Source organism: Cavia porcellus, unplaced genomic scaffold (assembly GCF_034190915.1).
Source record: "Cavia porcellus strain 051 isolate PalLab524CR breed Dunkin Hartley unplaced genomic scaffold, mCavPor4.1 scaffold_15, whole genome shotgun sequence".
Lineage (NCBI taxonomy): Eukaryota > Metazoa > Chordata > Mammalia > Rodentia > Caviidae > Cavia > Cavia porcellus.
Window position 1 is genome coordinate 28,961,078 of NW_026947498.1, and position 17,071 is coordinate 28,978,148.

The following is a 17,071-nucleotide window of genomic DNA, read 5'->3' on the forward strand; positions in this document are numbered from 1 at the left end:
TTCTATTTAGCTTTCATTTGTTTCCTCATTTTAAGACAGTGATACATGTTAAATAACTCACAGTATTTTCCTTTAATGTTTCTTGGGTTCTCTACACATGAAAAACCTGTCTCATATTGGCGAACTATGATTAACTTCTGCAATACAATGAACAGATGAAATATATTACCCTCAGAAGAAGGGGTTTTAAACTAGGAGATTTTCATTGACTTTAGCCAGGTTTATCTTTGTAGCCTCAATGCCAGTTTTTCCCAACCTTCTTCTCTGCAAACATTTCATTTAGGCAGCATCATGAACAAGAGTAAACAGCACCCTTTAACTACTCATCTTCTTTTCTTAGCATCCACTTTTCAAAATTACAATCTATAGCTCTTCCCCACCTTTTTGTGCTTGCTGGTTGTGACTGACCATTAAAAAAAGGCCCATACTTTCTGATTAAGATCCTGAAATCCTACTTAGCACAATTTTCAAGTGAAAGGCCTGATCAGTGACTTTATGAGTTAACTTACAATTTAAGTTGAATTAAAAAATCTTTATTTAAAATACACGTATTTCCTTCAATGTGTAATATGTAAAAAATAGTCATAAATATTCCTACTTTTTTTTTTACTTTTTATTATATATTTCTCATCATAAATGCTAGCAGTATAATTTTTCATCATAAATATTTATTTTTCACTGGAAATGCTATCCTGAGGGTGCTATACAAATGAATTCCTAAAGGTTTTTTTTAAAGCTATATATTAGGCAAAGTACTATCATCATAATTATTTAGCTTGCTGAGACCTTATCTTGCCTTTGCTTTTTCCTTGAGTCAGGCTGGTTTTGAACACAGTGCTTTCCTGCCTCAGCTAGCGTTTGAATGATCAGATTACAGGCAAGTCCCAACGCAACCAGTTTGGTACACTATTAAGAAAATATATTAAAAGAAAATAATTATCATTTTCTGCCTTGTAAAATCTATTTGTACCTTAACTCTTCCCACAAATTGCCACAGAAATAACTATAGCAATGACAACATAAAATGTAATGACTAAAGTGAAGCCACCAGTAATAGTCACTACAATTACTGAAGCTACCCCCCTCCAAGCCTGGTGATATTCGTGTAGTAAAGAAATGAAAGAATAAATTCACTAGTTCCATTTGTAAAACGCTAGGTTACCTACCTATTCCATGGTGATGATACAGCATGGATGTAACACCATCAAAGCGAAATCCATCAAAACAATATTCTTCCAACCACCATCTTATGTTCGACAGAAGGAATCTTAAAACTTCCCAGCTAAAATATTAGATAAATATGTTTTAAGCACAATGCAAGTAAATGTTTTCTTAATTGTTATTTCCTCTGCTAAAGTATTAAAATGCATAAATTTGACATGAAACAAGATGTTCAAAGAACATATACAAAATCCAGAAAACTACTGACAAATAACTCATTTGTTAGGTGCAATATATTTTAAAGGAGAAACTAAGTTAATTTCGGCCACAGAACAATTTAACACCTAAGAAAAATAGATAATGAAGAAAAACTAAATAATGGATTCCAAGAGCAAAGACTTTGTCTTGCACAGTGTGTGTTTCCAGTTACCAGAATGGTTATTAAGCATAATAGCACTAAAAGAGGCCACTTGTCTCTGAATTTTCAACAAGATGATTCATGTAGTATATAACTATAGATATAATTTTTTCTCCTTTCAGAAAATACATTCTTATTATCAGTAGAAAAAATATCTTCACTGTTTGCTATAATATTTTTCATGTTTCAATTTCAAATAGATATATTTTATAGTAAAATGTAAGAGATTTAAAATGATTTAGAATTAAGTCATGGTTAGTGATGTGACATTTACTAGACAATTGTAGGGCTCAAAAAAGAAAACCTAATTACCAAAAAAATGCCAGTTTAATATAGTGGAAAGTTCTGTATGTTAAAGAGCTCTATATCCACAAAGACAGAAGAAAAACAAAAAGTATGTAACTCAATTAAGAAACACCACATGAAACAAGTCTATTTTGGACAATTGAAAAGAGGGCATCATCAATTAGTATTTTCTTTAGTTGTACAGTTATGGTTGAGTTCTCTATCTTATTACAACTGTGGTTTTAAGACTTTAATACCTCATTTAGTTTAATGACAAAGCTGTAATTGTGTATACAAATCTTTAACCCATTTAAATTTATGTATTTTTCAATCTTCCATATACTAAAGAGCAGTCTGACATAAGTGGAGATTAAGTCATTACAGTCAATACAGAAATGTAAACTTAAAATTTGGTGAGAGATAACTATTGTTTGTGATTAACTACTTTAAATAAGTTACTCTGAGTTCTGAAAACTTAGTGAAAGTTTTTTTTTTTAAGATAGAACAAAACATAACTTGAAAGCCAGATATGGAAAGAGTAAAAGAGCTTAAAATGTTTGTTAGAAAATGATGAAGGTAGAATTTGCTTATGCTTTTATAAATACATACTAATTTACAGTTTAAGGGAAGAAATCACATGTAATAAAATAGTTACATAGCAGTAGGCTACAATTATATAAGATAGAAATTATTCTGTGTGGAAATATATAACTACTACATAATTTTGATATTTTTCTTTAATTGGTAAACTATATTTTAAAGAAGTAATGGATTCACATAAAAATTGAAAGGGAGGCACCAAAGTGTTCTGTATTTGTGCTGTCCCCACACGTGTGCATTTCTTTAAAGCAATGTTATTACATAAGAATTTTAGAAAAAAGATGTGAATGGATTTGCAGGTCAATAATCCTCTGAATGTTTTGAAAATTACATAGCACACACTTTTCTAATCTAATCTAATCATGGACCAGCAATGTATATTTTAACTTTGAAAAGTAAACTGAAAGATATTTTTTAGCCAAAAATATCCCACAGTAGAAACAAAGATTATTTAAATGCTAAATAACCTTGAAAGATATGTAAGATATGAGTATATAAACTATTACAAACTGTCCCTGAGCTTTAGACTACATGCAGTACTGATTTGTTGCTCACAGTGATGGCAAACTTTTTAGACTTTCAATGACACAAATAGCCTGCTGTGGCTCACGTGTCATAGATTCGCCACCACTGATCTAAAAGAATATTTTACATTTTTCATTTTGAATTCCTAAAGATGAATTAGGAAATGTCTAGCTCTCCCCAGATGCTCTCACTCCACATTTTCTTATGGCAGCCATATTCACTCATTTCCATCACCAGCTTGGACTTGTGAACATGAGCTGTCAATCTCTCACATACATATCATAGACTCAAAGTCTTCTAGAAGACAGATTTCCATCTAATAGCTGTATTCCAATAGCTACAAAGATAAAAGGAATGAGAAAATGACAGCATAATCCAATAATTAACAGAAGAGGAAATGATGTGAGTTTAATTACAGAAAAGAAAACATTGCCCTATGTTATATATTTGATTAAAGGTTGAATTACTAAATGTCCTATTGATTCCACCACTAACTTACTTATACTATTCTTTTCTAGACCAAAGAGTAATAACACTCTTTTTCACATATCAAAAAGAAAAGATACACGTAGGTCTAAAAATAACAGTACATACTTTTTGGCAATAATGAATTTTTTAAAATTTCATGATTACCAGCAAAAGAAAAATAACAAAAAAGGAGTATCCAATTAAAATTTTATTGATTAGGTCTGTAAAATAATCTTAACCTGATACAATATCTTTTTAAAAATCATCAAAAAAAATTCATAAAACAAATCACTATAAAATCAAACATATGGGAACAAATCAAATTTCTAGTACTTTCAAAATAATATATTTTATATTTTTATGATTCATTAATAAAACAAAATAGATATTTTTCACATAAGTAGGGTGAAAAAAAGGTATACAACATTTTAGAGGACAGAAAACTAGGACAAAATTAGTACAAAACAATGTCCAGTTTTAGGTTTGTTTTGTTTTTTTTAATCTCAGAAAACATTAAAAAAAAAGAATCAGAGTTACAATGTTAAAGTTAGTAACACTAAGTAAAAGGCAAAAATTAAAACACTAATTATCTGGTTAAATATATTTTCTAAAACTAGATTATGAGTAATAGGTAAGCAAAAATTATAGCTTTACAATGGTTCATTGTATTAAAAACCGTTGTTTATAAGAAAAAATGAAAATACCAGAGCAGCGAATAGAGGAAACAAAGTATGTTTCAAATTTCTGTGGTTCAAAGAGTCTTTATTACCATGATAAATTTAGAGAAAGTAATTCACTCTGTAAATTCAGCAGCCTGATTAAATTAATTTTAAAACAGAATCATTGTACTGATTCAGTAATTTATGTCCTTTGAAATCTACCATGTAGACTAATGTTGGTGTCTTAACAAAATCACACCCCACATGAGTACATTTTTGCATGGTCATATTGGAAAACCCAAATCTAAAGTATGGTAAAACATTATATGTATCATTGGAATAAAGGTGTAACTTGCATTCTTATTTTTCTTACAATAAGTAAATGTCCAACTGGATATAATTTGTTTAATTATTTAATAAATAATTTATCCTAGATTACTAAAGTCAAATTTAAGAAGAACTCTATTCTAGCAGTCCTCAAAACCACCTTGAATTTCAGCAATTTGCTAGACCAATTCACAAGAAGATTCATCATAAAATCATAACTAAGATTAAGACATAAGAATATAAAGTAAAATCTCCAAGACAAAATGTGCATGACACAGTTTGCAGGAATCTAGGTATAAATTCTGAGCCTGCCTCTGGTCCTGTCTTAACTCATAGAATACACTTAAATTCTCTGAAAATGAATTGTTAGGATACTTGCAAAATATTGCCTTCTAAGGAAGTTCACTGAAGACTCAGATTTCAGAGTATTTCTGAGAAATGGTAAGTATGGGAAGCCCTGTAATTGGCTGCCACCTTATATCTGTAGGCCGCACCACTTTAACTCCCTCTAGGAGTTAAGTCTGGTTGTTAAGCAGCACTTTTGCCTAGCTTGTTTGGCCTGACCTGTTCAGGAATTATACTAATCGGCCCACCTTATGAGCCCACATGTGGGAAATTTGAAAATTTGAATTAACCTATGACCCTCAGTCTTGCCACTGCTGCTAAGTTACTTGCTGATGTCTCAGAACCCAACTCCCTCCTCCCCAATACCCTATGTATTTGTTACTCATTCCTTGAATAAACGAGACTTATCGGACTTTGTCTTGTCTCCATTCTTTGTGTCTCTTGTTTCCTTTTCATCCCCACTCCCCCTCTAGTGTCTCTGTGGACTTACCCGCAGGCCAGAACAATGGGTAAGTAGGCACGCTATGACTAAGTACCTATCAAAATCTAAATTCCCTGAGGATAGCAGGACTTCAGAATAGTCATATGGTACAAAGACCTTAGGCGCACTGAACTACAGAAGGACAATCTTGTAGGCAGGTATTTCTCAGGATTGGAATCTTATTTCTGCTATATTTAATTAATGTCTGTACAAAAGCAGAATTTCACTTTGATTATGCAATCATAAATTGTAGTAACCTCCATTTATGAACACTTCTATGCACAAATAATCCAGTTTGCAAGCAAAAGATTTTAGCAAAATATTTCTTCCATTCACAAACTCCACAAGGTGACATACAATTCCCTGGGCATCTTCCCAGCATAAATATGAATGTGGCCATCACCCCCAAAACTGTAAAAAAAAAATGTTTTCTAAACAATGATACAATATTTAGTGCTACAAGTTTCTAGAGAAAAAGAATAACAACAAAATCTACTTTTGAAGTCATTGTGTCTTCCAGCTACCCAGATTTCAAAACCAATTAGAGAAAACTTAAGCATACATTAAAAATCTAAATATAGAAACATATCCAGTAGTTACTCTCATCTGCATCCCACCCTCCACACAGTGAAACTGCTGATCTCATACATGAATGCTCAGTTTGCTGAATCTAAGATTTGTCTTTTAAATGGAATACAACAAACTTAAGGAATATTTCACAAGTGAAAATACACATGATGTATGTATAATTAATGATTAATGATGTCCAGCACTAAGTCTAATCTCATAATTTTCAAATTTAGCACTCACAAGTTTCATTTTTCATTCTCTGGGGAACTGACAAGAAAAGTTATGATATATTGCAAAGTGTGACTGAATTAGAAACATTCAATGTGCTCTGCAGTAAGAAATGAACTAAACCATCTCTACTGAATGGTTTTCCTTGAGTAAAAGTATGAAAATATCTGGCAAAGGGTACATTAAAAAAGTGAATTCATCCTTTTAGCTTAAAATATCAGGCAATTCATAACACAGTTTATATAGCAAGTTAATTTTAGAGTCCCATAAAAATACAAGCAGAATTTTAACAAAAAACAGGTTTGTGTTCCAATGACAAGGCAAGATAGAGATTTTAAAGTTGCTCTATAAACATAAGGCTCCTAAAGCCTATCTTTACAAATTCCTGGGAAACTCAATGTCTAAACAATTAGAGGAGTTAGATGCTAACTTTTAGATAGTGACATCAAAAATATATATATATGGGCACTATTCTCAATGAACATCATGAGAATGTATGAGAAATTATCTATTTTAGTTATTAACACATAAATTTAGAAACTAATACTGTTGTCCATACTGGCTATAATGAGTTGATAAGCACTCTCCATTATTATTTTTGAAGCAGAAACAAAATTTTTAAAATGCAGAAAAAAGACAATTAAATGTATCCTTCTTGTGAATCATAAACCACTAAAAACATTTAAATCACCAGTGTCTAATATAGAAACTGAATATACAGATGTACAATATATACATTTAGGGATTTCCGGCAATCAAAATAATGAGAATTCTAATTGGTTTAGGTATCTGAAATATTCAATCTCTAATCAAGTAAACAGGAATCTTTGAACATACAGATAATTACAATAATAAGGGTTTTAGGAAATACTACTAAAATCAAAACCTGTTCATTGTCTCACATTCTGCCAATAAACTTTATAATGAAATAACACATGCCAAATTTTCTTGGCAAACAAATATAATCAGATATAATGGCATTTATTTAATGAAATTATATTTTATAATCTAAGCCTATTTGCCTAATGTTCTATTTATTTGCAGTCCACAGTAACCTCTGAGATTTTCAAAATAATCAATTTACTTCATCAGATGTTACAAGACCAATTAATATTGTTTACTAAGAAATATAAGGCATTATTAAAGAGTGGCTAAATTTGAAAAGTATAAAGAAAATAATAGGCACTCTTAGCTATTCCACAGTCTTTGAGGCTGAATAGCCTACCATATATGTACCTATCAATGTTTTGATCTGAGCATTTTAACTGACACAACAGATTGACCCTGATGAAAGAAAGTACTCTAAGATTTTCTATTTTATGAAAAAGGTACATAGCCGCCAGGAAAAATAATTAGTACTAAATTACAATAACAATTATTCTTTTTAAAAATGTATTCAAAAATAGGTAAAAATGTAACAACTCACTGTTTTTAAAATTTAAATAATTCATTAATTTAATCTTAAAATAGCCAACCAATTAAAATATTATATGTTTGTTTATACACTATGTTAAACTCAGGCAATTAGAATCAAATAAAAGAAAAGCTTGAAATGATCAAAGAGAGGGAATTTATGTCAAATATTATGACTTTGTAATAACAGAAATTTCTTATTCTAAATGTAGTTATTCTAAATTATGTTTTAAAGTTTTCAACCTCATATAATTTTCTGGAAACTTGATAGGACAAAATTAATATTGCATTTAATCAGATTATATCCACTGGATTGGGACTATCTATGTTTACTATCAGAATAAAACATTTTCCTTTCCTTAGGGCCTAAGGTATACTTAGCTTATTAATTATTGCATTAAAGGACTTCCGGGAGAACATGGCGGACAGATAGTAGCAGCTACGGAGGCTCTCTGAAACACCCAGCTTAGAATTCAGGAATGGTGCTGAGTAAGGAATCATAAACAAGAGGAGATATGCCCCAGTGATCCAAGAACGAACTGGGCTGAGAGAAACCAACTGGGAATGCAATCCTGGTGCTATAACAGGAACAGATAAAGCCTCAGCCTGGAAGCTGGAGCCCACGCCATTGGAAGCCTCGATTCGGGTTTCCTGCTGCCGCAGCTGCGTCTGCATCAGCTCGGCAGGGACAGAGACATGCGGAAGCTCTGAGAACAGGAATCGGTGAACGGAGTTGAGAGCGGGACGGGCGGGGAGCCGTACATCCACCTCCGGTGAGTGAGGGAAAACTGGGTCTCTTCCCCACGGTCTAGGAGACTCCAACAGAGGGCATTCTGGGACCGGGCAGACTTGCGGGAGCAGGGCGCTGCAGTGACTTCAGTCACCAATCCGCCTCTCAAGCGTGATTGGTGAACAGTGCCTAGCCCACGTGACACTGCTGGCTGAGACCCAGTAAGCTAGCACAGCCCAGGTCCCAGCTCCTGAAGGTGACCTGGAGGGGTGGGCCCCACATAGGCTGTCTGGTTTGTAACTCCCTGGTGCGCTGCAGTGGGTGGGAACACCTAGCCGGCCCAATTCAATCAGATTGCGGCTGACAGGGAAGGAAGTTGGGCCTCCTAAATACGCTTGCATATATAAGGAACAAAGAATATGGAAAGAGGCAGCAACAAGAAAGGGTCCTCGGCCCCTAATCCTGAGAAAGAGGCAACAGCAGACACAGCACCAATAGACATAAAGTGCTATCTCAAGAGCCTCATAGACAAGTTCAGGAATGAAGTTATTAATGACCTGACACTAGACATAAGCAGAATAGTTAGAGAAATGTGAAGCACCATCCAAGAAAAAACAGATGGTGGAAAGGAAGAACAGAAAAAGAGGGGAGAATTGTTTAATAGAGAAAATAGAGAAAGCATAGAATTCATGAAGCAGTTTCAAAGAGAATACCAGGAAACTAAAAAGTCTATTGAAAACTGGCATAACAGCTTGAAAGAAACTAAGGACAGATTATCTGAACTGGAGGGCAGATTTGTAATATGGGAGCAGGAAATGAAAAACTTCTTAAAAATAACAAAGAAACAAACAGCAATAATACAAAGACTAGAAGATGATAAGAGGGTCTATAACTTAAGAATTAAGAACATAAAAGAAGAAGCAGGGACACAAACAAATGAACTACAAAAGCTACTCACAGAAATAATCCAGGAAAATTTTCCTAATTTAGCAAAAGGTAAAGATACTCAGTTGTATGAAGCATACAGGACCCCAGCCACCTACAACCCAAACAGAGCAAAACCCAGGCATATAGTAATTAAAATTCCAGAAATCCAATACAAGAACAGAATACTAAAAGCCGTCAGAGACAAGAAACAGATCACTTACCAGGGAACACCCATCAGAATTACAGCAGACTCCTCGGCACAAACCATCAAATCATGAAGAGCGTGGGGGGAAATAATTCAAGCTTTGAAAAATAATAATCTCCAGCCAAGATTGATATATCCTGCACAACTATCCCTGGAAATTGTTGGAAAAACAAGGTGCTTCCAGGATAAAGAGGAACTAGGGGAATATGCAACCACCAATTCAACTCTACAGAGAATACTGCAAGATAGTCTAAAAAAGAAAAATACGAAGAATCCAGAAGTAGCGTCAGAGAGGCCACAATTAATGGAGCAGAAAACAAAATGAAGAAGATAAACTGACAACTAATGACAGAAAAAGAGCTCAACAGAAATGAGGCAGAGAAGATTGGATGATAGGAATAGCTATTTTGGAGAAAATGATGTCTTAAGAGGTAATACTAATTTAGTATCATCTTGTTTTGAAGTCTCATCAAGCTTTTGTTCTTCTGTCTCCATTGGTCTAAACAGGTGGTATCTTATTGGATTTTATTATATATGATACTATAAGCAAAACCTTTTATAGACAAGGAGATTATACAGAAACCATTGTTTATTTTCTGTTAGTTGATTTTAAATACCCTGTAATACTGTCATTCTCTTGAATGGTTTTACATTGTTTTGATATATTTGATGCTACAGTATACGAAGTTATGCTCAAAGATTTCAAGGAAAGAGACAATATGGTAACTATTTTTATGTCGGGGTAATCTTGTGGTGAAACACTATTTTGCTTAAATGGTTATGTTTTGATCTGCGCTGATTTGCTGTCATGCCCTCTTTTATCTCAATCTCCATTTTATTATTTACTTTTTTATCCTTTTAATTAAGGGAAAAATAAATTAAAAAATAGCAGGATATATTATAGTAACCCACTTTGACTTTCCATTATCTTGATTTAAAGCCCTGTATTGCTCTCACCATCTTGTTTTGACTGATGTTCCTCTATTCTGTTTTGCTTGATAGTACCAGGTTTGAAAGTTTAGGCAACAGCTGTGAAGATAGTAGGATTCATTATGACGCCCATTCTGGTTGACTATTATCTACTTTTGAAGACCTATAATGTCTCCAATGTTTTGGTTTTGTTGGTTTTGTTCTTTACTGTTTTGTTCAATGTTTTTATAACTAATGATACAGGCAATTCTATTAGAGATAGTGGGAGGCATTATGGTAACCATTGTTGATCACCTAGTATTATGCTTTTACATTATCTATTACGTCCACCCTTTTGATTTGACTGACTGTTCTGTTATGTCACATTTGGTTCTACTCTCTTCCAAAAAAGTAATAAGAACTGTGGGAGCAACAAAACCCAAAATGTGTAATTGTCATTGTACAAAAGAGAGGAAAAGAAAGTGCTCTAAACGATATAACTGCATGTATATTTAAGTGTATAAGATAGATAATGATATTACTGAGTTTTGTTGTTTCATTGAACAGAACTGTTTGCAATCTCACTGTTGGAATGTCCACTTTATAAGCTTTAATTTTGTAACTTGAACAATTGTTTCTGAGATGACAAAATGTAATCCATTAACTATGATTTCCTACTGTTTATTTTTTTCTGTAAATCTGTATAATTTGTACCCTTTCTCTGCTTTTTTTTTCTTTTCTTTTTCTCCTTAAATAAAATTTTAAAAAATTATTGCATTAAAATCATCTGTATTTGAATTGCCTATAAGTATAATAAAATATTCCTTAGGAAATAAACAGGAAAGGATATCATGTTGGGCTTCTATATATCAAATCTGTCCAATCATTCTTGTACTTTAAAAAACCCTTGAAAAGTCTTTTCTTATTTTTTGAAATAAAACTTATATTGCTAAACTTGATTATCTACTCAAGCAAGATTAGCAAAAGGTGAAGCTGAATGGGACTGTGCCTCTACCTGTGTCAGTGTTTAAGAAGTTTCAGTGGACCAAAGAAAGAGAAGATAAGTGAAAGACAATGGAGTGACAGAAAGGAAAGAGACAAAATTCAAGTACAACATACTCTGAATAATGATTACCTTGCATTAGAAGGCAATTAATAAATTTTTAGGCCACTTGTTTTTAAATTGGCTCATCTCTCTTCATTTTAACAAAGATTATTTCCAAAGGTGATGTTTCAAGGAATTAATGCTTATGAAATACAATTTTAAAACTTAGAAAGATCTCAAAACAACCTTTCTCAAAACACAAAACCAAAAATGCTGACTAATTTATGGCCTGAAAAGCAGAAAGACAAGCAAAATGTTTATGATTATTTAAATTCATCTTTTTAAATGAAACATACATGAGGTATTATATGAAATTCTTAAATATCTAAGTAAGCCATTGTTAGAATAAATCACTGCAGGTCAGTTATACACATGTTATCATTTAGTTACAAAATGTTTCCCAAAATTCTTATGTGTTTGAAAGTTGATTGAATAATGACATGCTGTTGTCAGTAATTAGCAGACTCATGCATGGATCAGTTCAGTAGCTGACTGCGCTATTAGGAGGTGGGGTTTGGTTGGAGGAGAAAGGTCACTATGGGCTTCCTGAAAGGGTATTTATAATTTTGTTCTCAAGCTTCTCCTTTTTTAATGGTGTTTTGTTTTGATGCAATGGGATGAACATTATTTTTTGTTTGTTTGTTTTATTTTTTGTATCATATTATTTTGACATGCATTTCTGCTTGGAGGTAGCTGACTTTAGAATGAATCCACTGGATATAGAACCAATGAACCTCTGCTCCTTTACCTTATAGGTGTCAAGAAACTTTTGTCAATAGTGGGAAAATGACAAATACAGAACAGTGGTGCCAGGAGTGGACTTGTTGCTGTCACTACCCTGACTATGTTGTTTAGAAGTCTTTGGAACTCATTTGGAGTTTGGAAAAATTTGGAGATGCTATCCACAGAAGTCTTAGAATGTTATATGCAAGGAGAGACTGACGGATGATTCTACTAAGAGCCAAGAAGACCAGAAAAGTAAAACGAATGCACAGAGTAAAGACCAGGATTTGGAAGTTTCAGTTATGAAAAAGGACTCCATTGACAGCTGGACTAGAGGTTATACCCTGGCAGAAAAATAAAAGTATTAATTTTGACCATATCTTGAGACTTTGCTGTATAATCCACTAAATTATCTAGAGGAGAAAATTTTCAACTAGTCCAATATTCAGGTTGTGTCATGGATAATGCTGGCTAATAAGTCAGAACTACAGTGAAAATCAGGATGGATAGGGAGAGCTAATTTTTTTAAGCTGGCAGCTAAAAGAAAGTATCTATAAATATAGAGTCTAGGAGAATATGGTTGGTAATGTTAGCACTAAAAAGAAGCCAAGTATTATAAGACAGTAAAAAAAAAAATGGCCTAAAGGCACCTTAGGAAAATGTGACATTCATCCTTCCCAGAATCTAGGGTGCATAACAATAAAGATTTAATTTCAAAAAAGAGGTCACTGGGTCCACTGCTCAAAAGGGACTGCCAAAACAATGGGTTCCCTGGGATTCAATTCATAGCATTTAGCCATGCATGTACTTAAAGGCCTCTGTAGCCATGATGCAAGGAAGGCCACTTACTGTTTGAACTGGTGGCGACCTTAGTATCATTCATATGATTTTGCTTTTTCAGGCATATAAAATGCAACAGTTGAGGGGTCAGGGGGCTTCCACTCAGAGTTTAAAGGAAAGCATTGAGTTCCAGTACACTGTGAACTTGGACTTTATAGCAACTTTAGACCTATTAAAGTTTTGGCACTTCTGAAAGATAAATTAAATATTTTTAATTAGATGGACATAAAACTATTGTGGGAGAGGGGTGGAATGCTGTAGTTTAAATCCAAAATATACCTCCAAAGCCTCATATTTAAAAGATAATTTAATTATGAAGCTGCTAACTTCCTCAGTGGATTCATCCATTGTTAACTTGAGTAGCTGAGGCTGTTAGAAGATGGGGCATGGTTGAAGAAGTGTCACTGGGAGCATGGACTGGAAGGGTATATTCTTGTCCCTGGCTCCTCCTGTGACTCCCTTTCCTGACTCACCTTGGATGAGGAGCTTTCTTACTCCATGCACTTTCATGATATGTTTCTGCCTTGGAGACAGCTGACTTTAGATGAATCTAACCAAAACTGTGAGCCAAATAAATCACTCCTTTAAGTTTCAGGTGTCAGATATTTTATGCCAACAATGAGAAAGTGACAAATACACTAGAGATATGTAACTATGAAGATAGGTCTATATGAGATATGCATATGCATGTTTTTCAAAAAACAGTAAAAGTCCTAGTTTTTTCATAAAATGAAGCTAATTGTAATTTCACCTCAAAATAAATAATGCTTACACAATTTAAACTGAAACTTTATCAAGTATGGTCTACATAGAAACAGAATCATATATTACCTGGAAAAGTCAAAGCTCACATTCAAAAACAAAGCCCAAAACAACCAGTCCCATCGCACAAGTAAAATCTAGGAATTATTTGTCATTCTTTTCCTATTTAAACTACCCACTTAGTGAAAGCCTAGCATAAAATTCATAATATCTTCATTACTTCTGTGTATATCAATGCCAACTGTAACACAAGAAAGCATATATTGGTTCATTTAACTAAGGTCTGTCTTCTAAACTAACTATAAATGTCTTTGTGGTAGGAACCATGTCATATATGACATTTGTTTATCAATTTTAACACAACTAGCCGGCATGGTGGCTCAGGCCTGTAATCTCAGCACCCGGGAGCTGAGGCAGGAGGATCCTTGTGAGTTCGAGACCAGCACAGGCTACACCGGAGGCTCAAGGACAGCCTGAACTGCACAGCGAGACCTTGTCTCAAAAAGAAAAAAAAAAAAAAAAAAAAAAAAAAATTAACACAACTGACCCAAACTAAACAATTTACAAAGAAATTCCACAAACTCATATAAAAATGTAGGATTTATTCTTTCAAAATCAAATCTCCAATAAATAAATTAGTATATGTTAGTTGAAAATGCTGTTTTTAATTTCCATTTCTTAAGAATGGAAATGGAAATTAAAAACAGCATTTTCAACTAATATATGATTAACATAAGAATGGAAATTAAAAAAACAAGAAGGCTCTGCTTCACTGTTATGAATGAAACATACGCAATGATTATGATACTTGGGTAAACTACAAATGTGACCTTGCAATTAGTCTGATGTAGGCTTACAGAAGTAATGTGATTAAGAGAATAAAATAAGAAATAGCTAAGTTAGCATACTTAAATAAAAATATTATCTTTATCATCTTCCTTCAGAGTTTAAAAACCTTGTTTAGGAACCTCTTTCCAAAGTATTTGCTGCTCAAAAAGTAAAATCTCTAAATATATTTCCTAAATGCATGAAATTTTTTTTACTAAAAGTTTTAATACACATGGGCATGCATGCAAACATACCCAAATTAAAAATAAAAATACTATGTCCACTCTCTACTTAAAGTAGGTTCAAACTGTCCTGTATGTATAGCCTACATTGAAATAAGAATGCTTATGATTAAATATTGAAAATTTTCCCAAATGTTATATAAATCTCTAGTGAGGACAACAAAAGGAAGAAACCATAAAAACATCAGTATCCTTAAGGAATCATCAGCTTCTTTTTGTTTGTTCCACTTATAAATTTTGCATTTTCACATTGCTGCCTAGATTTTCAAAGAGTTCCGCAATGATTAATTTAACAATCCACCCATATTTCTATAATACAGTCAAAAACTTTTACATATATAATTTATGATATCTATATCATTAGTGGGCAAAACTGAACATCCAACATCAAGGAATATTATTAATGTAAAAATGGACAAGTGTCACAAAAGTAGACCATAGTTCTTAGATATGTACCTCTCAGGTTTGGGTGTATTGCTTCCAAGGATATACAAAAATTCACAAAGACAATGGATTAACTTTCTGGAAGGCAACTTGAATTATTTGGAAGTTAAAAATAAATTATATATATTGCTTGTTAAATGCTAGATCTTGTACTAAGTGCTTTGCATGAATTTATAATTCCTAAAATAACCCTCAAGGGTACACATTGTAACAATGGTAAGCAAACTTCGTATGTATAGGCTAGTAATAAACATCTTAAACATTATGGGCCATGTAAGGTCTCAGTCTGTCACAGTGACTTAACTCTGCTGTTGTAGTGGGAAAGGCAGTGTGAGAACAAATGAGTGTGGCTGTATTTCAATTAAAAAAATTATTTGCAAAAACCAGGCTGCAGACAGACTTGGCTCATAGATCATATAATCTGCTAACTACTATAATTAAAACTTGAATTTCATCAATGTTAATATTTACCTTTTACATGGTTACACAGATGGCCAGTGATGGAGTCAGAGTGTGAACTCAGGTTGCTTATTTCAGATTCAAAGCTGTTAACTAACAAGCATATTTACCCCTTGAGAGCAATTTAAAGAGCCATTTCACAGTAAAATACACACAAATGTAGTTATTGAATAAAAAGCAAACTAGAAATTAACAGGTTTATAAAAGATAAAGCAGTATAGTAGAAAAAACTATGCATTTACAATGTTAAGGCCACAGACCATAGGAAATAGCTTACACTCTCCAGGATATCGGGATACCTAGTGAGAGTTCAAAGACACTTTAATCAGTGACTTATAATTGAACTTTATCTAAAAAAATACATTAAAAAAACTTCATAGCATATTTTAGGATTCTTCTTTATATGTAATGAAATAGGATAAATTACAAAAGCCACCCAAGGTTTGACACACTGTCATAAATGATCAGACACTTTGCAAATATCCAATGTGTAGCCAAATTGACAAATATCCAATGTGTAGCCAGATTGACAATGACCCACATCACATCAAGGTAGAGTGAATTTTCCTTGTTAAACAAAGTCCTATCTAATTGGATCTGCCCTATAGTCCTGGTGAAAAGATCCAACACGATCTGGTTTCGGTTTCATAGTATGAGTTTCTTTTACTCACTAGGCCCTGTCTACAGTGGTCTTTTTCTGTTCCCGAGGCATAGTCGAGCTTATCTCAGCTATTGGTACTTCATTCCAGGAACCATTCTGCCAAGAATTTTCGGACCTCAGCTCAAACCTAAATAAACATTTTACTCAAGTACAACTTCGGAGACCATTTCTCTGGACACCCAGGTATTCTAACACCCTCATTTATATTTTCTTACCACTATTTGATGTTATGATCTTTTTTTCTGATTTATTATTTTTCTATTTACATTTTACATAGCAATTATGCATTCTTAAGCAGGTTTTTTAAACTGAGTTATTATCAATCTTACTCTCTGCCGTAGAAGTATAAGTGTGCACTTATTTCAGCCCTGATGTACCTCCAGAGTCTAGTAAAGTACCTGAACTTACAAAGCACAATGGACACTTGGAAAATGAAGAAATGAATGAGAACTACAATGAGGTATAAACATAGAAATCAGACCTATCAGTCCAGTGCACTGCACTGCCCTTATTGGCTTAAAGAACTTTAGTTTGAAGATTTCTGCAGAGTAAAATTCACAGTATGTTTTTATTTCTACTCAATTTTTTTGTTTTTGTTTTTGCACTCTGGATCAAACTCATGACCTTGCACTTACGAGGCAAATGCTTGAGCCACTGAGCTAAATCCCTAGTACTCAAAAGTTTTTATAAAAGTTTTATTTGTTTGTTTTTCAGGTCATGATGGAAAGTCATTTCTTGAATGAATATGGAGGAAAA

General features: G+C 33.2%; 1 protein-coding gene across 3 annotated transcripts in view; it reads right to left on the minus strand.

Annotated features, from left to right (window-relative positions):
- The window catches only part of Gbe1 (1,4-alpha-glucan branching enzyme 1), a 248,599-nt gene that overhangs the window by 82,175 nt on the left and 149,353 nt on the right, over window positions 1-17,071 (minus strand). For all 3 annotated transcript variants that reach the window (XM_063224755.1, XM_063224754.1, XM_063224756.1), the window contains exon 8: window positions 1,167-1,282. In XM_063224755.1, coding sequence (XP_063080825.1) covers window positions 1,167-1,282 — 116 coding nt within the window. The remainder of the gene's footprint in view (window positions 1-1,166; window positions 1,283-17,071) is intronic.